At 40.6% G+C, this 25398-nt stretch overlaps 1 protein-coding gene across 3 annotated transcripts in view; it reads left to right on the forward strand.

The window, feature by feature from the left end:
• The window catches only part of INO80D (INO80 complex subunit D), a 44217-nt gene that overhangs the window by 13247 nt on the left and 5572 nt on the right, over positions 1 to 25398 (forward strand). For 2 of the 3 annotated variants that reach the window (XM_042822162.1, XM_042822164.1), the window contains 9 exons: positions 1403 to 2151; positions 5246 to 5354; positions 10859 to 11083; positions 13098 to 13207; positions 14933 to 15066; positions 16422 to 16639; positions 16936 to 17093; positions 18049 to 19241; positions 19695 to 20044. In XM_042822162.1, coding sequence (XP_042678096.1) covers positions 1403 to 2151; positions 5246 to 5354; positions 10859 to 11083; positions 13098 to 13207; positions 14933 to 15066; positions 16422 to 16639; positions 16936 to 17093; positions 18049 to 19217 — 2872 coding nt within the window. In that variant the 3' untranslated portion in view covers positions 19218 to 19241; positions 19695 to 20044. Of the gene's footprint in view, positions 1 to 1402; positions 2152 to 5245; positions 5355 to 10858; positions 11084 to 13097; positions 13208 to 14932; positions 15067 to 16421; positions 16640 to 16935; positions 17094 to 18048; positions 19242 to 19694; positions 20045 to 25398 lie in introns of those variants that run through there. The other variant, XM_042822163.1, reaches the window with a different exon arrangement.

Below are 25398 nucleotides of genomic sequence, written 5' to 3' on the forward strand. Positions count from 1 at the left end.
ACCCTTCAAGGCATTACCTATATGCAGATTGTTAATATAGGCATTTACATTTATACCATTTATGGACCATTGAGAAAACATCACATATTGCTTTCTTTAGGGACAGGGTGACAAATTGAAGGCTGCTAAACTGAAATATTCAACATTGCAGGGTTGACTTGGCCTTTTTTGTTATTTTTTTTTTCCTCACAAAGACCAGCAATCATTTCATTTTTATTTTTTTGTTCCACAAAACTTAATTTTCTCAGGTTATGTCCCTTACAGGATGCTCTGTTCTACTCTATCATACTGATAAGACTTTAAAGAATACTTTCATGGGTATTTCCTTATCTTGTCCAAAAATACCATGACATAGACATCACTCTTTTATCGTATCTTTGTTTTCATCTGTAAGCTGCGATTGTAGATGGGATCTGCAAAGGACAGAAGCCTCATAACTGGGGCATTCCACAGAGACAGGAAGTCCTGCCTTTATGAGAGCAGGAAAATGTAGGATTGTGATTCCTATATCTCCATTGCCTGCTTGTTTTAAACAGACAGAAATTAATTGTTTACTTCTTAGTATGCTATCTACGCCTATAAATTGCAACTCTTTTATATTAGAACTTGAAACCTGTATATATATATATATATATATATATATATATAATATATTATATATATGTATATTATAATATATATATTCTTGGCACTGTGTTTTCCAGAAACACAGAATTTCTTTTACGCTAGATTTTTATTTGAAGAGCACTCCACTAATTCTTTGGCTACAAATTTTTTATGTTAAATTACTAAAACAGAGCTTAAATGTGAAACTTTTTTTTTTTTTTCATAAAGTGCAAATACTCACCCATCTTGGAAAGTATCTCCAGTGAGATTGTCCCCATGATAAACCATTCCCTACTAAGTGGGATTCGTAACAATGATGTGTGTGTTGATGAAAGCCCTAATACCAGGGGAAGAACAGCCAAATGAAGGAAGTAGTCAGTAATTTTTCCTGGGAGCTTTTGAAATGGTTTTGTATGATCAGTTAAGGTCTTAAGTGTTGTCAGCAACTGCGTACTGCAACACTTAAGTTCTTTCTTACTCTTTTATGTATCAGTCCACTTATTTTGTTTGCTTTGGGTTTTGATTATTTACCCTACTAGAATGTAAATACTTTGAATATACTGTGAGAGTTTCCTGTGAATAGGAAAGTGACATTGTCACTTGGAAAAGTTTGTTATAGGTTGGGAACATCACAATTATCTGTTGTGTTAGGAGTTGTTTATGATTTATGTAAAATCTCCTGTGTTTTGATCTGATTTCTCAAGTTGTGTGTAGGTTTCCACTTGGTGAGGTCTGTTTTCTTCAGGTTTTACTTGCAAGAACTGAATTAGGAACTGGCTGCTTTTACTTTTCATAGGTACTGCAACAGCCATCTGCAGGTACTTGGCTTTATACCGAAAAAGGAGAGGAAGAAAAAGAATGATCCCATAGAGGAGGTAAAGGTCAGGCACCAGATGGATACTATGGCCCTCAGTCTGACGATGCCCACCCTGGCCTTGAAGATGCCCAATGGACTGGACGGGATGTCCCTCTCCCCTCCTGGGGCTAGGCTTCCTCTCCACTACCTGGAGGCAGAACTAGAAGACCCCTTTGCTTTCAACGAGGAGGATGATGACCTAAAGAAAGGGGCAACGGTGAGGAAAAAGTTGCAGAGCAAGTTGGCTCAAAACCGGCAGCGCCAGAGAGAGACAGAGATTTTAAAAGTTCGCCAAGAGCACTTTAGCCCCCTCCCTGCACCTTTGCAGCAGCAGCCTCTGCAGCAGCAGCACTCCCATCTGCCACCTTCATCAGCTTTGTTAAAGCCAACAGGGCTACCGCAGGGCATAGTCTGCAAGTCACCTCAACCTCCGAACACCAGCCTACCAATGCAGGGAGTGGCACCCACCACACACACTATAGCACAAGCCCGGCAGTTGTCTAACAAGAGACCTCTGCCTCTCCTGCCACCTGCTAGGGCTCCCGTCACGGACCCTCCAAGGACTGATCGGGTCCTAATGAAAGCCACAGCCTTTTCTCCGCACTCGTCCTGCATGAGCCGGCTACAGAGACTGGTGAAACTGTGCACTCGAAAACAGCAGCTGGACACTGATCTGTTTCCACATCTAGGTGGGTAGATAATAAATGCCTTGCCTCTTCTTTTCTTATCCTGAAACCAGAACACCAAAGAGGAATGTCCTCCTACCTCTGTCCTGTTTTCATGTGTGGTCTGTATGAAATAAACCTGCACTAGGTGATGACTTTGTCTTTTTGTTAGCCGCATTCTCTGCAGAGGGATGCCTGGATCTGTTACACACGGTTAGTGGCACTTTAGCTGTTCATTCTTGTTAGTGTCCCATTAATCATTTGAGAAATCAAACTGAGGTATAGAAAGCATTGCTTCACAACGTATGCATTGTATAGAAGGTTTGCAGCCTGCTTAGTAAAGGGCCATTGGAGACTAGACAGTCTAGTCTGTGACAAGTGCAGGTTACAAAATAAGTGCAAGTAAAAGTTGGGATATTTGGCCCATCATTCAGTGTAGATCCAAATTTATGGTTGACTTGGCTGGGAGAGTTGGAAAACAACGGAGTTTTTCTAGACTGGATCCAGTTGTATACAGAACATGGCTCAGCAAAAGAGGAGTATCGTTGTGTAGTAGTATATATACTACTGTATATATACTGTAGTAGTATATATGTTAGTAACTTTATAATGGTAGTTGGAGAGGTGGGGTCTTATCTGTATGAAATAGTTTCCTCCTTCCTTATTATCTAGAAACTGTGATAATCAGTTATTGCTTGCAAAAATTTAAGTAAAAATAACCAGCTTGCTGCTATAGCAGAAGTGCTCTATGAAGCTTCAAAAAAGGCAGCTAACCTAGGGTTAATTTGTCTGATGATGAATACAGACTCAGGTACACCTGGCTTTCCTTGACATGTCCCTCATACTCCAAAATTACCTTGCTTTTCTGCTTAGTTTTAGACTGTGCTTTCCTAACAAGTAAAATACTGACAGGAATAACAGGAACAGAGGTCAGTATGTGATATTAGAATAGGAATGCCATTCATTGATGATTCTGTTTTTAGGACTTCAAATAAATCTGGAAGTACTTATGTGAACATCTTACTTAATTGCAAACATCTGTAATTTTTGCTGTTTCAATTAACCTTTTTTTAATTTGCAGTTAAGATCTGCCCTTTGGCACTCACGGGATAGCTTGACTATTTGTTCAAAGATAATTAGCATCCCATAACATTCTCTAAAGGACATTGTTCTTCAGAAATGTTGTTTGATGATCCTACATATAACACAGGTCTTCTGAAGAATGGCAGCTCTGTAGGCACTTCCATGTGTCACAAACTCAAATAACCTCTGTTTCAAGATGCCATAGAAAGATCGCTTTCTGTGTTTCATGTTTTACTTTCTCATATGGTGTTTGAATTGAAGGAAATACAGTTTCCTAAAAAAAGTGGCATAGTAGGAAATGGATTGGACCTACCAATGTAGGGTTAAGCAAATGCTATACTAAAATAAAATAAAATGTAAAAATGGTGTACGCACTCGAAACATTTCACATTTGGCAAATAACAGAATTGACACACAAAACACGTCGGAGTGGAAAATGAAGTTGTTGTTTATTCATAATATGCCTTGATATTAAGGACTAGTTTGAAAAATTTTAGGATTTGTGTTTATTGATGAAGTAGCACTACAGATGGTGGTGCAGAACCCTTAAAGAGAGAAACTCAGTTTTATATGTGTACGTGCTATTAGCAGCATGTAATTGGTTGTTGGTATAGCTGCAGTCTTCAGTGTGAGTACAGCTGAGTCTGGGTTGGATTTTATCTCTTTGTTTCTTCATTGCCCATTGAAAGTGAAAACAACCCAAACTCTGTCTTTATTTTTAAACTTTGGGTAATTTGTTACTTGGTATCCATTGCACTCAGTCTTTATCTCCTGGTGAGGTTATATTCCCCTTACTGTATGGAAGGGGGGAGTGTAGAAAACAAAGACAGTGTAATTCTGGCATTTTCTCAAATGTATTAAGTTGTCTTAATTTAGTTCATATACATATCTTAAAAGATAGGAACCAAGAAAATATTTTCAGGATGCTGAAGGTGCTGAAGAACAGGGTTTCTAATCTTTCTGTTAGGAATGTCAGTTCTGAATGATAGAGGGGCTCCTGATGACTGTGTTCCAAATGACATGTGCCTGTATCTCAGAATGTAGGTGATCAAGTACTGAGGTCTTTCCCAAACTGAAAGCATCTGACTTCAGAACTATCTCAGATAGTTTCTTTTCAGTAAAAATAAAGTGTTCTTTAATTCTGTCCAAACTGCTGTGCCACTTTCAAGGAGCGCATGAGGAAATGAAAAATCAGTGACAGTGGCTTGTATGTGGCTGCAGGATTTTTATCCCACCTGCTGCAAGGGATTGAAAGAATTTTACTGGATGTGGGTGAGAGAGGCAAAATTGCAAAAGATGCCCCAGCTAATGTTTTCCACCTGAGCATATCACAGGGAAACCAATAACAGGGTCCATCATATCCATCAGATGCATACAATGAGTTGAACCTACTGTATTATCATTAAGGAAAAGCATGCTCCATTTTAAAAGTGCACAAGTATTTACATTTTTTGTGGCTCTGTTTTCCTGCTAATATATGCATTTGGCAGGCAATTACAAAGACTAAGCAGCAGAGCATCCTGTGTAGCTGTGTATCTGTCTCTACCCATGCTGCTCTGTCTCGCAGTTTTCCCACTCTCTGGGTGTTTTGGCACAGAGCATTGGTCAGAACATAAGCAGAAATGAAAGTGGTTTATTTAGATCATATAGATTTAGAAGTTACCAGGCTGTAAGTTCTTTGTGGCAGTGATTTCATTGTTACCTTATGTTACCTCCATGTGCTTGGTGGAAAAGCTGTAACATTTTCTGTAGGTAAGAAAGCTGGTGTCTTCACTTTCACTGCTTGTGGATAAAGAGTCCAGGAAGAATTTTAAAAGGAAAACTCAAATTTGAAATAAATCTGTGCATGCTGTTTGCACAGTATAATGATGCTAATGTAAGTTTGCATTCTAATTGAGAATATTATATATTTAATCAAACATAATTTTGCTTGCAAGCTGTGCTACACGTTTGTCTTTTCTGCCACAGGTTGTTCAGAGACCTGTGGGAGGCAGGTCCACTTTTCACCCAGCTTTCATGTTTTCAATACCCATAGGGCTGGATTGGTCTGAAGACAGTGGAGAGGAGTTGGAGGATTCAGAGCAAACCTCCCCTTACCAGGTCGCATGGTCTGTCCGAGAAACCCTCGGCTTTGAAAGACATGAGTGAGTATGATTCATCAATGTTCATGCTGGCCTTGGTGTAGTAAATCATTTAAATATGAAATTTACTTCAGTGGAGTCATTGGGCCTTTATGAGTTTTGCTGAAACGAAGGATTTTTTGAACTCGTTTGTAAAGAGCTATTAAACAGTGTTCTGCCTTCAGCCCCAGCTTTCACTTAAAGTGGACACCTCTGTGCAGTCTGCTGTGAGAAGGATGCATCAGGAAAGAATTTAAGCTTATTAGCCTAAATTTAGTTGGGTTTAGTGATGTTTATTCATGAACTTGTATGTCTTGCTGGATGGAGAGATTTCCTGACTTGTAACCAAAGGAGAAAGGAATTGTTTTTGGTTTCTTGTCTTCCCTACTGTTTGTGAATAAGCTTGTTAGTAAACTTACTGCATTTTACTTGTTAATTGTAATGGTAATTGTGCAGGATTTTGTTTTAATGTGTTTTTTTTTTTTTTCAAAGGGCATGTTATTTCTTTTAGTAAGTAAGAAGTGAATAAACTGTTGTTAAATACTGGGGAGCACTGAAAGGAGGAAGGGGATGTGTCTGAGCAGGTGTCAGCTGTTGGTGCAGAAAAGCCAGTACTGGTCTCATTATTCTGCTAAACCATGAATCTGGACTTACACCAGGATATCATTAATACACATCCTTATTAACATAAGTTGTAAGGTGCAAAGTTGAAGCAAAGCATCTCAAGTGTGTTGGTGTAAAGAAACTGTTAACAAAAGGAAATTGGGTCTCAATAATATCTGACTGTAGTTACTGTAAAGATGTTCTCTTCCAGTAAGTTAATGGATTGCTTGATACTACAGCTTTCTCCCATTTATTTATTCTTTAAATATCCCAGTTAAGTAGCATTTAGCATCATCTCATTGTTAAATGGAAATTCTGAGACTTGTCCAAGCTTCTATCTGTCCCTGAAGCATGTCTGCACAGTGAGCAACAGAGCTGTTATCAGGACAGGCAGCAACATACCAAGTACTGAGAGCCCTTAGTGAGTCGAAGCCTAATCACAGGGTAGATTTTTACTTTTTAAGAAGAAAGGAGTTTTGAAGCTATGAAAGACCATTGTTTTTAGGGCATTGAAAGTCAGAGAGTAAACTTTCACAAGCTTTAGTTCTACTTAAAAGGTGACTTCTGAACCAAAATGTTCTGGGAGAACATGAAGCAACATTCAGTTCATCTTTTAAATCACACGTAATGTTCAAAGCAGATATATCTATCAAATGACTCCCATATGCTCATCTCTCTTTGACATTTGAACTACTTCTTCCTTAGATCCCTGGTGATTTTTTTTTCCATAACTTTTAAAGGTCATCCGTGCGTATTTTGTCTTCTATTTGTCTTAACTTCCTTTGAATTTTTCCTCATCATTTCTCATATTGATACCTTTTCTTGACATCTTTCTGATCTGTTCTACCATTTTATGCATTTGAATTAAACAGTTTATTAACTGATCATGATGGATACATTTTTGTGTAGTACTGGCTGCTTTTGTACTTCAGTCAGTCTGCCCAGCGTTGGCTGCTTCTCAGCAGCTTTCCTGATTTAGTTTATTCATAAACATTGACACGTGCACTTGCTGTCAGCCTGCTAAAACTTTATTTCTGTTCTGCAACCTTCTGTAGAGGTTTTCTCTACATGAAATGTTTTTCTGGGAAATAGCTTCTGAGCACTTGGACATTTTTGCACTTTGGTCTGTCGGCTGCTGAAGACAAGTTCAAACAGTTTCTTGGGTGATTTGATTGATCAAAATGATACTGTATTGCTGGCAGTTCAGTCTGATAGCTCCTGATTTGGTCAGCTTCCTGAGCTCTGAGTTTTGATTAAAAAAAAAAAAAGCAGGAAAGCAGTGGAAATAGTTTTCCAAAAGCCATCGAGTTCCAAAAGCATATGCCTAAAACTGTGGGAATTTGCTTACTCTTCTTTCTAGTTAAGCTGGTCATATTAAAGCCATTCTCTCTCTCTTTTTCATTTGTGCTTGAGCACACACATTAACTATAACCCTCAAACAAATTGCTTCTTTACCTTCTTCTAAATACACTTGAGACTGATCTTCTCAAAGTCTTCAATGCAGTTCCTTTGGGAGATCCCTCCAAATATTTCTCTTAGCTTCTGCAGGAAATGTCATTTAACTTTGAAAGTATTGTTTTTGTCTTTTTTGTTAGTTTAGAATATTTCTTGAAGATACATTCCTATAGTAAGTTAATTGTATGTGCAATTAACATGGTAAAATATTCCATGCAGATGGTTAGATGAGTATGACTGTTTGAGTTATGGGAAAAGTTATACAACTGTAATTGCTATTTGATGTGTTCCCTTAATGCCAGTACATGGTATCTAGAAGTATACTTTTGGAGAAGTATTTCAGGACCCTAAAAGCACCTACTCACAGAAATAATTAAGGTGGATTTCAACAATACTGTCACTTCATTGGTTATTACGTAATTCAGTACAAGCCAAAGGCAGTCATCATAGCACGCCTATTTCCATCTGACTCCTCTGAAGACAGCAGCAGGAATGCTTCTCAGAGCAGATGCGTAGAAGAAAGTGCTACCTGCTCACAGGTTGTTTTGGTTTTTTTGCTCTCCCTTTTTACTGCCTTTGTTTTCTTCATGAAGTCAATGGTAATTCCCTTGATGACTATGCATGACAGCCCTACAGGGAAGGGTTGGGAAGAAGCTCTTTGGATGATTTATCAGATGGCTTGCATGCATTTTCAGAATTCTTTTGAAAATCAAAATGCCACACATTAAATTCAGCTTCAAAAGTTATAAATGTGGCATAAGAAAATAGATGAAGCAGAGGGTGATAAAGTTATCTATGAAGGGACAAAAGTAAAAAGTATCTTTCAGTTTTGATGCTTGCCTAGGTTTTATTGAAAAAGAAAAAAAAAAAGAGGATGTCATTGTGCTGTGCTTAGGTCTCACAGAAATATGTATGGTTAATCTAGCTGGCTGGGAAATAGCTTCCGAGTAGGTTTTTTAGAAACTGCCTTGAAATAAACCCTTGTTAATTGCAGGAATGACTTCTTTCTATGTCTTATATATGTGTCTTCATCTTGTTTTATAGAGTGATCTCATAAATTTCAATTCAAAATGTATTAAAATACTATGACTTTTTTCTGTCTATTTGAATGAAAGGCAAGCTCAAGTTCTCCAATGTAGAGACATTTGCATTGAAAAAGTCTCTTTCCTCCAGAAAGACCTTTTTTTTTTTAAGGAATATTCTTTACTTAACGCTGAATTAAATTTTGTAACCATATTTAAAATTAATATGTATGCACATTTGTTTAAGTCCCAGAGCAGATAAAGCAATATTTCAGACCCCAGGCTGATCTATGTGTGACCGATTCCATCCATATATTTGCTTTCTTCTAATAAATTAGGATGAAAATCTGTATAGAGTATCATAGAATCATGGAATAGCCTGGATTGAAAAGGACCACAATGATCGTCTAGCTACAACCCCCTTGCTGTGTGCAGGGTCGCCCACCTCTAGATCAGGCTGCCCAGAGAACCACATCCAGCCTGGCCTTGAATGCCTTCAGGGATGCGGCATCCACAACTTCCTTGGGCAGCCTGTGCTCCAGCACATTATTTTTTCTAATCAGGTTGTTTGTTTGTTTGTTTCAGTAGGCATTCTTTTCTGTGAATGCTTATAAGTGAATTTTTTTTTCATCTTCAGTGTGAAAATATTTTAGACGTTACATACGTTATACACCTTTAACAAGCTGCATGTGCCGCATAGCGGTTAATTGCAGTGGTTAGTTGCGTGCAATTTACATTTTTTGAAAGTAGTCTGTTATCTGTCTTAATGGGCAGAATTTGTAGTATGGTTGAATTGACATAAACCTCTAAAAATGTGTGTTAGAAACCAGTGTGTGCTTGTGTGGAGTTTCTGTGGGCAGTTCTTGTGACGATGCCTTTTGGAAAGTCTCTTAAATTTAGCCTGTGTGCAGATGGAATAAGATTTTCCACAAAAGAAAGTGGATTTTAGTCATACTGCCTTACAGGAACAGCTGTTCTGCTCACTTTTCTAGATCTTTGTGTAGTAACTATCCTGACCGATATCTTGCATTCTTCTGCTATCAGCAGTTGAGCTCTGCTTTGCCAGGCACAGGTTTGGATGTTGGTTCCTTCAGTCTCACCAACCAAGCTCTACTGCCAGAGCCTTGAGGGGATGGGATTGATTTCAGTTGTTTGGATTTCTTTTCTCTCAAATGAGGAAGGCTGACAAAAAGTTCCTTGGTTCTGTAAGGGAAAGCTTAAAGGAAAAACTGAACAAGGTCTTCTTTGCTTAGATTCAGTTCGCTCTGTTGCTCTGGGAGCAAAACCATCCTTCTGCAAAGTGGTGCCTGGTGTGTAGGACTACTTGGTATCACCAGGGACCCTGTCGTTCCCAAAGATAAGTTCATTGCTTTGTGATTTTATTTATTTATTTGATCTCATCAAACTGAGCACGTTGACATGGCTTTGGTGATCCTGTTGTTATCAATGTGCCTGGACATTTAGAAAGCTCAGATACATGGGAAAAAGCTTTCTCAAGCAAACAAAGACAGAGATCAGTCCTGATCATTGCTGGTCTGATTTTTCCCCTCAATAACTTCAGAATTAAACATGCATTTCTCCTGCATGGGTAGTGTTGCAGCAAGGGAGAGCAGCACTGTCTTAAAATCTCCTTACAAAGTAGCCACCGGTACTTCTCCCTTGCTCCCTTTTTAAAAATCCTCTCAGAATTGGTGCAGTTATGAGGAGGTGGCCTGTGTTACCCTACAGTGTTCATGCAGCTAACTGTGATGAAACTGGGATATCAGTCCAGGCTTATCTGTGAGAGCTGCAGGGTTGGGTTTGCGTGTTAAAAGTCAAGGGACACACTGTGGGTATTTCTTAATAAGAAGAGTGAAATGAGTCCTTTCCTGCTGTGGGCATGGCATTGGTATATGTCTAGTGCAGGAGGCAGGGAGCATGAACAGCTAGCTGGTTTAGGAGGAAAAACACCACTTGGCAAAGTAAGGGAAATTGGAAAAGGTCAGCAGTTTTGGTACTTGTTAGAATTTGACCATCTTCTCCACATGACCTTTCTTCAATAAATTTCCACTGAGTAGCTCCCCACCCTAGTCTTCACCATTAATTGCACTTTGATTTAAGAGTTTGTCTCATTTGCTGAGACATTTACAGTAAATAAAGGTTAACAGTATAGATTTTTTTTTTGAACAGCAGGCTCCAGACATTTAAATGTGTCAGAGTTGATGATAAATTGATGTAATCTCTAATAATGACATGCTAAGAAGGGTAAGTACCTTTAGAATTCAAACAGGTTCTTGTTCTTACCCTTTTCTCAAGCAAACCTGCTTGTTTGCAGCCTTTGGATATCTGTGGGGCTAGAAGATGGAGGCCAACTTAACAATTCTATGAAATAGACGTGTTAAAGTTCCTTTAAAAAAAAAGAAATCGGTTAAAGTCTCTTTGTATTTATTTCTTTTTTCTTGCCTCCAGGTCCGATGATGACAATGCGGATGACAGGAGTTCCAGGGTGACCAGACTTTGCACTTACTTTCAGCAGAAATACAAGCACCTCTGCCGCCTGGAGCGGGCAGAATCTCGTCAGAAGAAATGCCGGCACACGCTCCGGAAAGCCTTGCTGCAGGCGGCCAGCAGAGAGCCAGAGCGTGCCGGGCAACTGATCCAGGAGCTCCGCAGAGCGACCTGTGCTCGTAGCAGGTGAGAGCTTCACCTGCAGTAACCCATGGCTGGGGCAGGGTGAAGGTGGGCAGGGTTTCTAGCAGCTGAAGCTGAAATGCTGAACTCTGAAACTGGTAGGCATGCTCACAGCAGAGCAGCCGTGGCATGAAAATGCTGCCATCAGGGTAAAATAATCATGGCATTTTCTATTAAAAGAGGCATTTTTCAGCTTTGTGTTCTAAAACGTGGATTGCTTGTTCAGAGGTAGCTGGATTCTTTAATATCTTAAGAGAACTTAGTGGCCCACTAAAATTTATTCTTGCTAATGAATGTATGCATTTTGTCTGTCTCCAAATATCTGGCACTTTGCTAAGCCCAGTTGTGCAGAAAGTGTTGAGTTTGGTCTGCAGTTTACTGCTTCAATTCATATTTTTTTTCCTGCTTTTTTAAACTCCCCTCCCCTCCAGCCTTTACCACTTTTTAATTCTCTTCCCAGCAAATCAAACTTAAGTTCATGCTTTTTATTAGATTTAACTCAATCTAGCATTAAATGAAACTCGGTAACAAAAATCTTCTAACAGCTCTGAAGGTTACCTTCAGTGGGAATTTTTTCTAGGTAATGTCAACATCCCTCCAGCTCTTGGCGTACTGAGAGTTGGTTGATATGTGTTGTGTAGAGACTGAGTAAGTCTGAACCCTTGGGTACCCCCAGTTCCCTTTGATTTCTTGATTTTGCTTTACAGGGTGTGTTACTGTGGGTTTGGGGAGAGCTGGTATGAGAGACAGGCCCGGTATCGAGAGTATATTCTGATGATTAGATGCTCTTGTTCCTGGCCAGTGGGCTGTAGTTCTTGGCAGTGGGAGGGCTTATTGCTGGGGAGGTGGAGTGATGCTGGAATAACTTCTCAAAAGTGTAATATAGAGGTATACGACTCATTTATGAAGACACATAAATGTCTCCAAACTTCAGCTACAGCAAAACTCTTGCCAGAACTGACAAACTCTTTCTGGGTTTTTTGCTACTGAGGCCTTTCATTACATGAAAGATTAAATTGTTCTCAGAAGACTGGTGTAGCCAGGTATGCCTGTCATCACTGCTCTAGTTAAATTAGGTAACTGCAGACTTTTCATTTACAAAATCTTTCATGGGTAGTATCGCTAACTAAAACTTTGCTCAGTCAAAGTGCAGTTGATGACAGTAATGGATGAAGGCAAGCAGTCAGGCTACAGACAGCTTTTTGTCAACCTAGAAAACAACGTGTACAGAGGTGAAATTCAGCCCTGGAACCTCCAGCTTTTATCTACGTGAAGGTGACAAATGCCTTGAGAGCAGGCTAACACCGAGTGAGCTGTGTAACACTTGCAGTACTCATCCACACTGCTGTCTGGTTGCCTGCTTGCAGCTCAGGCTCAAAGCACCGAGGCTGTGCTGAGGAAGCACTCTGGGGACCTGCTGGTGGATTGGGCTGTAGCACGTTGATGACGGAGAGCTTTTACCCATGTTGAGCACGCTCAGGCTCTGCCACTCCAGAGCTCAGTCTAAGTTTGTCTGAGCACATGCTTGCATGTTAGCTCTGGGGATGCTCGGCATGTTTTGATTTGTGAACAGGCTTGAAAATGCACTTGACTGCCCATGTGGGCATACCCAATACTTTGTATTCTGGAAGTTGACTTCATTTTAAGGATCACCTATGATGACACTCACTTATTGCTGTTCAGGGCTCTGTTGCAGGGTGTAGTAATATTTACATAGTAACAGCACCAGAGCACCTCTCTTTACAATGAAGGCCCCATCAAATTAATAACAATCCTGTTAATACAGTCATACCTTCACCTTTCATTGACATCTATTCTGTATCCACCTTTCATTGACATCTATTCTGTATCCCTGTTTAGAGTGTGGTAGTAGATGTGCACCCATCTGGATCATGACACACACACATGTGATCTACAGTGTTTCATCCTGCTGTGCCACAGTCAGTGGAATGGTTGTGGTAAGTTAATACCTGAGACTGAGTTTTGGACTCCAAACTCTTTTATGCTTTTGTTTCAGCGCAAGCCACGCCAGGCAGAGAGATGCAGAACCAACAACCTGTAGTGGGACTTCGAAGGGAGAACCATGCACTAACAAGGCCCTTCCATTCACCAGGCATTGTTTTCAGCGTATCCTTTTAACTGTTTAGAAGTGGAAGCTTTCCTGCTTTAGAGTTGTTCGTTGACAAAGATGTTGTCACAAAGTAATGAGTGTTTGTTAGTGTCTTGTCAGCTGTATTGCTTTTAGTTTTTCCTTGTGGGTCTGCAGACAGTGAAGATAAATGGTTTGTTACTGATACCTTTCGTAGTCACATTGTTTTACTCCCGTAAGCTATGTCTAGTGGGTATAAGAAATCTGTATGAAAATGATCTTATTTCATGGATAAAATGGTACAAAACACGTGGCCCTCAATCTCATAGCTTTCATATAATTCTTGGTAGATTCAAGTAGGCTGCCTACCTATGAAAGGTTTATAGAAACAAATTTTCACATGTGGTTGAAAAAGATGACGTATGCAGTGACTGGGGAAGGTGGAAATCTGTTATTTTGCATTGCTAAAGAAACAGAAGAGAGGGAGTCAGAAAGTCCAAATTCTAAATGAGGAAGAACTCCCAGTGCAGAGAATTTCAAGCAACATCTGGAAAGATGTAAAGAGTTCATGCGTGAAGCTCACAGAGAGGAGGAAGCATACTAGATGTGAGGTTTAATTCTGAACACTATAAACAAGCAGACCTCTGACCTGGAATACTTAAGAATTCTGCAGTCTTGGTATTTTTATAGATGAAGACTTAGAGCTTTTGTAGGTGAAATTCCTTCTATTGAAGGTTTTGGTATTTTAAGAGACTAGTGTGTCTCTTTTCCAGTTGCTAGCAGATGGTGGACCTTTTCAGTTGTTTGGTTTGGCTGTGTTTTGGATCTTCCATGTGACTCAGAATTCTATTTTATTTTTCTTTAAGTGGTTTTGTTTGTGGGTGTATATAGAGTGGTCAAGAATAGTAATTTTTGCATTTCTACCTGTTTTGTTTATACTTTCTTCTCACTGGAAACCTGAAACAAGCAGTCTGCAATTGAGATTGCCTTCTGCAGTTTCTTTTTCCCATTTTCTTTTTCTTTTGCTTTTGCATTTTAGCATTTTAGTATTTTTTTGAGCACACCTAATGATCTTGAGGGTAGAACAAACTGAAAACTATTCAAGACCGAAGGAGTATTTCTACTGTTGCTGAAAAAAGCCGCAATGAAATACCTGTTAGATTTGCTTTAAGACTAGAAACATTTTCACCTCTGCAGGGAATTTTTCTGAAGGAAATATCAGTGAGCTTACGTTTAGATTTACTTGACCTTTGTGTCTGATTACACATCTTTTTTTCAGGGGAGCAGGAAGGATCTTGAAACTTCTTTGTCTGAGTTGTACAGATAAATGCCAAGAATGTACCTCAAAAGATTGAATTAAGAAATAGTGTTTCTTTAATGTTTCAGTATGGATTGTCATTAGTCTGTAAGGAAATAGTCGTGTTGACTACGCTGCTTCAACTGGTACTATTGATCTATTGATTAAGAATCCAGGAAAAGACTTCTTTTTGCTAAGAACTCATTAGTGAAATAGCTGCTTGCATAAAACTATCTCAATATATAATAAAATCATTAGAGATTCTGCATGAATGCACTTTTTCACTTTAAAACTTGGGTTTGAGCCTTACCTAGCTTTGAACTTGAATAACAAAGTTAAGATACTCATTAAAAGTAGCATCCGTGGACAGATAAAGTTGAAGGCTCTGATCTTTACCAGATGGATAAATCAAAGGGCGTTTCTCCATCATTGCCTTGTGTGTTATTCCTGATTCAGAAATGCGCAGATATCTTACTGAACCGTTCTCAGCAGCTCTTCTCAAGTTGCACGGCCAAGTTTGCAGATGGTCAGCAGTGCTCTGTGCCAGTTTTTGACATTACACATCAGACACCTCTGTGCGAAGAACATGCCAAAAAAATGGTGAGTACAAAACCATAATTATTTCTTTGTACTGAGTAAACACTTGCTTGATAACTGGAGAATTCACAAACTTAAGAGCTCATTGCCTTTTACTTTCTTAAGAAGGTAAAAGATTCCTGGTTAGTTTAAAGTATGCTGTAGAAATCTTTTAGATACTTTTGATGATATAACAAAGTGCACATGAGAATATCCTCCTCTCCTGTATCAAGAAATAAAAAAGTCTTTGTTAGAGATCCTGTGGCCATTTTATTTGGACTCACTCCTGGCCCTTGGTTCTGAATGTACTATGAGTTGTGGTATGGACAGAGCACTGCTTTTCAAACAACCTTGCTACGCAGCATCCCAGGCATTTTCTAGAGGAAGTGTAGATAGCAATTAAGCAATTACAAACGTAATGATTTTGCTACTTAATTTACCTTTCAGTGACTAAAGAAGCTGTCTTTAACCCCCTTCAGGGATCTTTGCATCCCAGAGGAAAAGCAGTGGCCTACAACACAGTGAGAGAAGGCACAAATAGAGATGATGTCCTCTACTCTCCCTTTATGCCTTCAATCTTCCAGAACAAAACTTCTCAGATCATGTGCAGCCACTACTGTCTTGCCCTTTCTTCAAGGCAGTACGCATAAAACTGCTGGTTCTGTTTTGTTCTGTTGTTGGAGTCTGTTGTTTTTTTGTGGTTTTTTTTTTTTTGCCCCCTCTTTCTAATAATTCTGAAATACTGAGTTTTCTAGGTTAAAATGTGATGGTTTCTGCTAAACAAACAGGTTTGTATGGGATGTTTTCCCTTTTCCCAGCTAGTCTTTACCGTGTCTGTCACTATTTAGTTCTGCAGCAGATAAAATCCTCTGCCATTCGCAGCATAATGGTAACTGAGAATTGAAAAATATTTGCTTTATTTTGTAAATGGCCACTGGGTTACTCTTAGAAAGCAGTGAAGCCATACTTACTCAACCATACTCTTTACAAATCCCTAGTCCTAGAGTGCTGTCTCTTTTATACGGAAGAGGACAGTTGAGGGTGCTGTCTGCAGCTGCTGCACTCCATTATTACCACCTTACCAAAGTATTCACAGGAATGCTACCAAAAGAACAGTTTTGCAGAGATTTAGTTAGGATTTGTTACGATGGTTTTGTTAAATAACGCTATACAGCCTCTTCTATTTACCATACCCCAAACTTTGGTGTCTGTGATTTTTTTGCCAGACAGGGAAGAAACAGCTTAATATTTGTGTCTTGCCTGGGTTTAAGTTAGTGGTCTCTCTTGCATGACATAGGAACATAATGAGGGGAAAGAAAGGCAAGAAAAGTAATACTTGTTCTTTATTTGCTTCTGCTGCTATTGTTTTGTTCCCAAAGGACAACTTCTTGAGGGGGGACAGCTCCCGTAAAGTTCAGCACCAGCAGCAGAGGAAACCCAGGAAAAAAACAAAGCCACCTGCACTTACCAAAAAACACAAGAAGAAGAGAAGGCGAGGCCCACGCCGGCCCCAGAAACCTATTCCTCCTGCAGTGCCCCAAGGGAACCTCACCATGCCTGCCAGTGTCTCACTGCCAGTAGAGATGCCCCATATACGGTTAGTGGCAGCCTTGCCCCACCCTGCTCTTTGCTATCTTGAATGTTGTCAATAAGTACTGTAGAAAGGTGTGATGTTGCTGTGCTGCCAGCATCTGGAGCAGGAAGATGCTTCTGGAGAAATTACATCTCCATGTGACTGTTGGGGAAAAAAAACAACTGAACTTAAGAGTCAGTAATTTTAGAACTGAGCAAATACTGAATTTGATGGATAAAGTGTGAGGAAATGTCCATTCATAGTTGTTGTCTGAAGGAATCAAAGTCAAACACTGGGGACTAATGGTTCTTTCTGTCCAGGAGCCCCTCCACCCCAGAGCTGAGTGCCGATGAGCTGCCTGATGATATCGCCAATGAAATCACAGACATTCCACATGACTTGGAATTGAATCAGGAAGACTTCTCTGATGTCCTGCCACGGCTGCCCGATGACTTGCAAGATTTTGATTTCTTTGAAGGTACCGTTTTATTTTATTCTATGCTAGTGTGAATGCAGTCAGTGAATTGCAAAAACAAGTATTTCTGAAGCATGCGTTTTGAGGGGCTGCTTGCTTTCTCAGAGAGGCAGTAACTTCTAGACAAGGGAGAATACGTCTTCCCTATTGTTTGTGAGCTCTGAAGTAAAGCAGCCTTTGAGAAGGCTGGTGTGTATAGATGAATGCTTGCTCTTATAATTACTGCTCTGTAAATCCTAATTGGTTTAGCTTTTTAATAATTCATTTTGCATTTTTATTGCCTGTCAGTGTTGCAGTTTAATCAAGCATATTCTTAGTAATGGCATCTTTCTGCCATTGAGTGGGGCTGAAATCACGTTCAATGTTGGTCTTTGATAAAAGGAGAGGAGAGTGAAAATAAGATCTTTAAATACGTTTATGAAATTAGCTTTTGATCAGCCTGAATTTCTGGATTCTGAAGCTTGGTAACTATCACAGGTAACGAAGAAATAAGAACAGCTTGGAGCTGTGTGGAATGTGTGATTTCTTTGCTCATTTTCTGACCAGATATGATATCAGTGTATGCACTTCAATAGAAATTAGCTTAAATTGTACTGATTGTATAAATTTTAGGCTGTAATGCAGTAAGCAGAAAGGAATTTGTAGACAATTTGAATTTTATTGCAGCACTGATGAAAATCTTGCTTAAGCGTTTTTGCTTTAAATCCAGTGAGAGTGGGGGGCACCTTATACTACAAGTTGAAGAGGAGGAAGGGAGAAGGAATTTCACAGGAGAGGAATGTTTTAGTTTCCAGTTTTTCTTACGCTGCTTTTGTAGTCAACACTGGTGAAGAAAGGTTTCTCTGTACCACAAGCCGTTCTGGAAACTTATACACTGCTGTTCTGTACCCCTGCATCCTTCGAGTGCTGGGGGCCGCCTGAGATGAGTGCTTAACTTCTGATGTCCCTGTTTCTGCAGGTAAAAATGGAGATCTCCTTCCAACAACAGAAGAGGCTGAAGAACTGGAACGGGCCCTACAGGCTGTAACTTCTCTTGAGTGCCTGAGTACCATTGGAGTACTTACACAGACAGATGGTGTGCCAGTTCAGGAGCTGTCAGATAGAGGGATAGGGGTGTTCTCTACAGGTGCTGGAGCTCCAGGAATGCAGTCCTTGAGTCGAGAGGTTAACACGGATCTGGGGGAGCTGTTGAATGGGCGTATAGTACATGATAACTTCTCCAGTCTGGAGCTGGATGAGAACTTGCTCCGCTCTGCTACCTTGTCCAACCCACCTACGCCCCTGGCAGGGCAGATCCAGGGGCAATTCTCAGCCCCAGCCAACGTCGGCCTTACTTCTGCCACTCTGATAAGCCAGAGTGGCCTTGGGGAGAGAGCCTTCCCAGGACAGTTTCATGGACTTCACGATGGCAGCCATGCCTCCCAGAGGCCCCACCCTGCCCAGCTGCTGAGCAAGGCAGATGACCTGATCACCTCACGACAGCAATACAGCAGTGACCATTCACACTCCTCACCCCATGGAAGCCATTATGATAGCGAGCATGTGCCGTCTCCCTACAGTGACCATATCACATCCCCTCACACCGCATCCTTTTCTGGTGATAACCTGGCAGCTACCTTCTCAGCAGAGATGCCCATGATGGCACAGCACTTGCTCCCAACTCAGCTGGACGTGCCACTTAGCGGGGTGGTCAACCCCAGAACTCATTGGGGAAATCTTCCTGTCAATCTTGGGGACCCCTCTCCGTTTAGCAACCTTCTTGGTGCAGATGGACATCTCCTGTCCACCTCCCTGTCCACACCACCTACCACCTCGCACTCAGAGACCACACAGCCTGCCTTCGCCACTGTGACCCCCAACAGCTCCAGTGTGCTTCCGGGGTTGCCGCAGACCAGTTTTAGTGGCATGGGTCCTGCCTCCGCTGAACTCATGGCCTCCACCTCCCCTAAACAACAGCTCCCTCAGTTCAGCGCAGCTTTTGGGCACCAGCTGAGTTCCCACAGTGGCATCCCCAAGGACCTGCAGCCCAGCCACAGCTCCATAGCTCCTCCCACAGGCTTTGCAGTGACCGGTGCCACCGCTACCAGTACCAATAATGCATCTGCGCCCTTCACCACCTCCAGCTGAGCTTGTCTGCCTGGCTCTGTGCAGGTAGATGGGGGACCTGTGTTTTCTTTCTTTTCTTCCTTTATTTTTTTTTTCTGTCCTCTCCTTTCCCTCCCCCCCCCCCCCCTTTTTTTTTTTTTTTTTTTAATTTTTTTAAACGAAGGGGTTAAAAAGAAAACCCCAGCTTCAGTACTGACCAGGGTTAGCCCTCTGTGAACCTTGCTGTAGCGTTCACATGTGCTTGTTACGCACTGGTGCTCATTTAGTGCAGGCGGGTTCACTGTTCCCCAGTAATTCCTTAAGGATACAGCACAGTTACTGGATGTAATTGATCTTAGCAGTAAGACCTAGCAATGGGAAGATACCTCAGATTACGGATGCATGTTACTGATTCCTAGGGTTTGGATCAGTGCTTGCCATCCCATTAGCATCTGGTAGAAAGTTTTCCAGTGGGCAGAAGTCTTTTTATTATTATTATTATTTTTTATTTTCCCAAAGGTAGCATCTGGCATTGAAAACTTGGCTGCGCACATTGAATTGAGAATAGTGCACTGAAGTCCTAAAACAAGACCATGTTCAAGAATGAGTTTGACAGCTTGTTAAGATAGTGTCTTGATCTCCTCTGTGTGCGTGGTGTGTGTGTTTGGGGTGCAGGAAGCAGCAGTTCTTCTTCTGCTTTTGGTGAAGAAGTGGAAAAAGTGGGATTTGTCCCCTTTTGGATCTGGTCACTGTTCTTAATGCATGCTGACTTTTATTTTGATGATGATGATTTTTAATTCATTGAGCAGCAAGGGGAACAATTGACTGTTGCCCATAAATTTGAAGGCTGATGCAAAGCTAACCCAGAGGAAAAAAAAAAAACTAAAAAAGAACAACAAAACCAGAAATGTTGAAATAGAATAATGGTATAGTGAAGATTCCTGTGCAGAAATTCCCTTCCCTGCTGAATTACTGTGGCCTTGTAACATTGATGATTTGCCTTTTCAAGTGTGGCTTTGTCCCAGACTCCTTGCCTGACAGGCTGACAGATACTTTCCAGGTGAAACTGGAAGAATTCAATTGGTATTCTGCCCATCCACACAAGTCTAGTTCAGGCCCTTTGGTAAGTTCCAAACGGTTGCATTTCTCAAATTGTTTCAAATTGTGACTTTATTAGCTTTTTTTCACACCAAGCCATATTGTTTTTGGATTTCTTATGGGACTTGATGCTCTTAACATGAAGCTGAGTGTGTGTGTAAGGAACTAGCAGGTACCTATCAGCAGTTGTGGCTAACCAAAAGATAAATCACTAAAGCAAAATAGGTAAATAAGAGTTCTTTTGCTTTCTTTTTTTGGCAGGACAGTTTTGCTTTTACTGCCCACCTGCTGAAGACAGTGTTCAGACTCTTAGGTAGTAATTTCAGAGTAATTTCAGTTCTTATAGAATGGAGTCCACTAGCTTTTAGATGTTTTTATTTTTTTACTTTGTTTTTAATCCAAGGGATAACAGCAGCAGAAATCCAGAGGTGTTTACATGTATCTCTTTACTGGAAGGGAAAAAAGGAATTTGCTTGTGACTTTATAGGGCTCAGATTTGCTACTATACTTTGACTGTAAAAGCAACTCCTATTTCATTAGTATAACAAGTCTCTACTATTCTTGACTTGTTTCTGTGATGCAAATGAGTGAGAATAGAAAAACCCACATTTCAGTCTCCGACTGTAGAAGAGGGATTTCCTTCCACCTTAGTGTAATACATCCTATTGCATATATTCTAGTCTAATCCAGGAAACTGAGAACCAAGCACATGTGATAGGGAGGCCTAATAAATTGTTTGAGCAAGAAATCTTTGAACTAAGTTTAGTTTCTACAGAAAGTCATTTCATTAGCAGTCAGGCCCACATCGAACTCTGACCCAAACCTCTCCTTTCATCTTGCTAAAGAACAGAGTTTAAATGGGAGAGGTCTTGTCTCCTTACTATCATAGCAATCATACTATCTCCTTTTCTTGAAAAGTTTGTCCTCCTTAAACTTAAAGGAGTATGGATGACATGTATGTCCTTTATGAAATTGCAAGTGTATGTGGGTGGAGGAAACAAAAATGATTTTCATGCTTCTGTTGTTATGAAGTCCTTATTTCATACTTGGTAAAATAGATCTTAATAATATAAGGCAAATATTTTTTAAGTGGTGATTTAAATATGTTTGTAACATTTAAATGTTTTTAAATCATGTAAAAAGTTGAATTGAAGCCTATGAAATCCTGCTTGTGATTGTCCTGCTGATTGAGGAATGCCCAGTGGTATTGTGAAATGAGGCAAATCTGACAAGGCATTTATTTATTTTTGTATTAAGTTCCCCACACTTTGTTGAGGAGACAACTGTTTGATTTGCAAATTATTTTCCTTGTGTCCATATTCTTTCTTCATGTTTTGGGTGACTGGCTGAAAAAGAGTGAAGAACTAGCATACCAAATGGTTAATTCTTTAATCTGCTTGTGTATTTGTGTCACTTTTAGAGGATGTTAATTTCTATAAATTGGTTTCAGGACTTTGGTCTTGGAATGATTCTTGTGCCCATCAAACTCTCTCATGAAGCTGCAGCTATTGCAGGGTTTAATTGCTCCACATTACATTTCTCTTTCTTAGCAAATGCAGGGTGTGAGGGGGGGGAGGGATGGAGGGCCAAGTTCTGCTTGCTCAAATTGGTATAAATTTCAGAGGAGCTCTTTGGTATAAGGTCACTGTGAGTTTGTACTGGTGTAATTCAGAACAGAATCCAGATCCTAATCTGAGTGTTATTTTAATCAGGGAATTTCAAAAGCTATCAAAGTTATGCAGGTTCATAATTCTCGTTTGAAATCATTGGCCATTATGGATCTGCATTCCTATAAGGCAACCTAGGACATCGACTCTTACACCACTTAAACTTCAGTTTTGTATATCCCTTGATGACCTTTTCCTGAAAAGTGATGAGGTAACATTTTTCAGTGAGCAAACTAAGTTTGCAGTAAACTGTACTATTAAAAATGAATTTGTTCATATACATTGGAAGTAGGAATCCCTCTGTCCTGTCTGATAGAGTTCTGAAATGGGCCACCATTCTTGCCTTCTCCTGATTCACCTCCTATTTTTTCCACTGCCAGCCTGACGAGAACTTAGGAGAACTGATCTTAGGTTTACAGCAGAGTTTGTATCAGTAGACTTCTACGCCTGCAGAGCCCATTGAGTTCAGTGGATCAGTGTCTTACTGCTGGATGTGGAAGATCCCATTGAGAACCTCACACAGCCAAAAATTTGGCGCCTCTCCCTCCGGGAAGTATTGCTGGTCTGCATGAGGTATTCCTTGTGTAATTCCTGAATAGCATTCATGCTCTCTTGCTGAGGTTTTTGAATATCATCTCCTTGTACAGCAATTAGCACTCTAATCGCCCTTTCACCAAAGAGTCAGTGTAGCAATTTCAGTCCATTGATTTGAGTTGGTCAATATCTGTCATGCCCTTTACATATGAATGGATGGAATAAAGCTAGTTTAACTTAAAAGTTAATTTCCTTACATAAGATTTGAGTTGTAGAGAATGGAGAAAAGAATTAGATTTAGAATAAAGTACCATTAAGATCGTTTTTTGTTAATAGCTGCATCTCAATTATTTTTTGTACAAAAGTGCAAGAATTGACAGAATGACACATAACAGCATGGAGGCTGATAGGAGCAGCCTGATGGTGGCCTGGTGTGTGAGGTGTTCTGTTAGACACACTTTCACTTAGGAAGATTTTAGGCCAATTTCGAGGGGAGCCATATTCACTTAGATACCTCAAGGCTGATTTGTTCTTAGGTCTTGTCATTAACTGATAGAAGAAGATGCATCTGTGATGCAAGAAGATAGGAAAGATGCCATTTTTTGTCCCCTCCAGCTTTCCACTTCTTCCAGATTCTTGCTTAGTTCTTTTCTCATTGGTAGCAAGCTTCTTTGTGTCTTTGGACATAAAGGTCAGTGAAACAATTACATCAATAATGCTGAGAGGTAGCACAGATGAAGGTCTGCCTCATACACTATCGTCTGCAACAGCTAGGCTTCCCACTTCTTTCAGCAGGTTAGTGAATGAGGATTCACAGTTCTTGTTTGAAAACATTAGTATGCCTTGAGAAGCTTACAACCCGTTAGGCAAAAATCAGAGATGGCATTGGAAGTACAAATGTAAGGGAAGAAACACTGAAAGAGGGGCTGGGAATGAATTTGCAAGCTAGTACCCACATTCAGTTAGAGGCTGTTTTGGTGTAACCACATCTAAGTACAGTCTAGGGTTGAATTGCCTTGCTAGGGAAGATGGGTCTCGAGGAATATTATCCTGTAGAGGTGTCTTCACTGAGAAGTTGTCCCTAGTGATTAAGTGCACATGCTGCTGGTCCACATCTGAAGCTCCGGCTCCTCCATGGCGCTGTAGCAGCAATGGCTGTTGCATTTCCCTGTAGGCATCAGCAGGACCAGCTCCCTGGTACTAAATCTCTCAAGTGGTGGAAGGCAAGCTGCAGCAAGGGGAGTTTTCAGCAGGCAAACAGTAGGCAACTTACCTGTGATGATTCTTCTGCAGTGAAGCACTGTGTGGGTGTCTGGGCAGCTTTCCTCATGGGATGTTTCTTTTTGCCTTTGAATTTTTGCCATGACATGTAAAGAAGTCTCCTATGCAGGCCAGTTGCAGCATCCTCTGGTGGTAGTGATACTAACTAAAGGAGTAGATTTGGATCTTTTGAGTGATATTTAGTGCTGGGATGTTGTGGGCTGCTCCTCTTACCCCTCTCCCCTCCCTTTATTTCCTTCTGCATTATCCATCATTCTTTCTTTTAGTCTCCCATTCTCAGATAGTTCTCCAGGGTAGGTAATGCCAACTGTAAGTCTTCTGTGGCTTGGTCCTAAGTGACTGTGGCTGTGAAATACAAAGAAGGAGAGATTGCTGCATTTCATAGCATACATCTGGGGTGCTAGGATGACAGTGTACTAGACGTCAAATATTTCTCAGCTCAGTGAGTAGGGTTTCACAGCACACTGATAGGTTGGATGCTGAGGAGCATCAGCAGTGAATGTGTAGGCTTTTAGTGAGCATCTGCCTTCTCACAGATTTTTCTTGTTTTGAGAAGTGCATCAGTAGAAAATCACAAAAGTTACAGATCATTCTCTTTAAAAGCTGTGTGAAGAAGCCCAGCTAAAAGTAAAGATGGATGGGGGAAAAATTGACATTTGAATTTACTAAGCTTAAATTTGAACTTCAGGTGACTCCTAGTCTGTGAGAGACTTCGCTCTCTCAGCTATTTTGTTGGGAATGAAAAGCCTGTGGGAGAAGGAGGAATTGCAGAATACTGTGTCTTGGAACAATTTTCTCACCCATATCTTCATCCATTTAAACACAAAACAAAAAAAGTGACTCTGTTCTGGGAGCTTTTCCTTTGCTGTTCTGCTACTTGTCTCCTGGTTGTTGGGTTCTTCGTTTTCCCCTGTTGTATTCTGCTTCCACACGCTTGTTCTCTGGCCCCTGTGGAATAGGGTGGCAGTGGAGCATGAACTAAGTCAGTGGGTTTGGCAGTAGATGGACCTCAGTAGAGAAGGCTTTCTTTTTCCAGCTCCTTATAAGCGTTGGCACCTTTTCAGTCTTCCTTGGCTCACAGAATTTAGTTTGGAAGTCAACAGGTTGAAATTCAGGCTTTTGACCTTAAAACTGTACATAGTTGATGAGGGAAAAATGCATTCCTGTGCTCCTTCCCCTCCCTAGCCCCCAAGCACACACACGGTGAGATGCACAGAGTACGTGCGCGTGCACTTGGTCCAGCAGCGCTAACGTTTTATCTGCTTGCTGCCTTCACCAGCTGGCGCCCACGGAAGTGAGCTCTGGGTGGGTGATGTCCCCAGATATCCTCTGGAAAACTTTAACTTTGGTGCAGATTGCTCTAATGTAGCTGACTGACATGGCATTTGCTTCTGCTTTGAAGTGGATAATTTACCCTGTAATGAATCTAACCTGCGTTCCGAACAGCGTATGGTCCCAATGAAAACAGATTCATTCTGAAGTGATGAACAGTTGGGTTCTCATGCAAAATATCCTACACATCCTACCAGAAGGGGTTGAACCAGTTTCTCTGAACAGTGATTATCTTCACTGTACAGTTTTGGGTATGTCTCAGGGATTCCTTGTGGAAATAAGGGCAGTTAACAAAAAAAAAAAAAAAAAGG

Source organism: Centrocercus urophasianus, unplaced genomic scaffold, assembly GCF_019232065.1.
Source record: "Centrocercus urophasianus isolate 14NV4802_14NV808 unplaced genomic scaffold, USGS_Curo_1.0 seq_20, whole genome shotgun sequence".
NCBI classification, from domain to species: domain Eukaryota; kingdom Metazoa; phylum Chordata; class Aves; order Galliformes; family Phasianidae; genus Centrocercus; species Centrocercus urophasianus.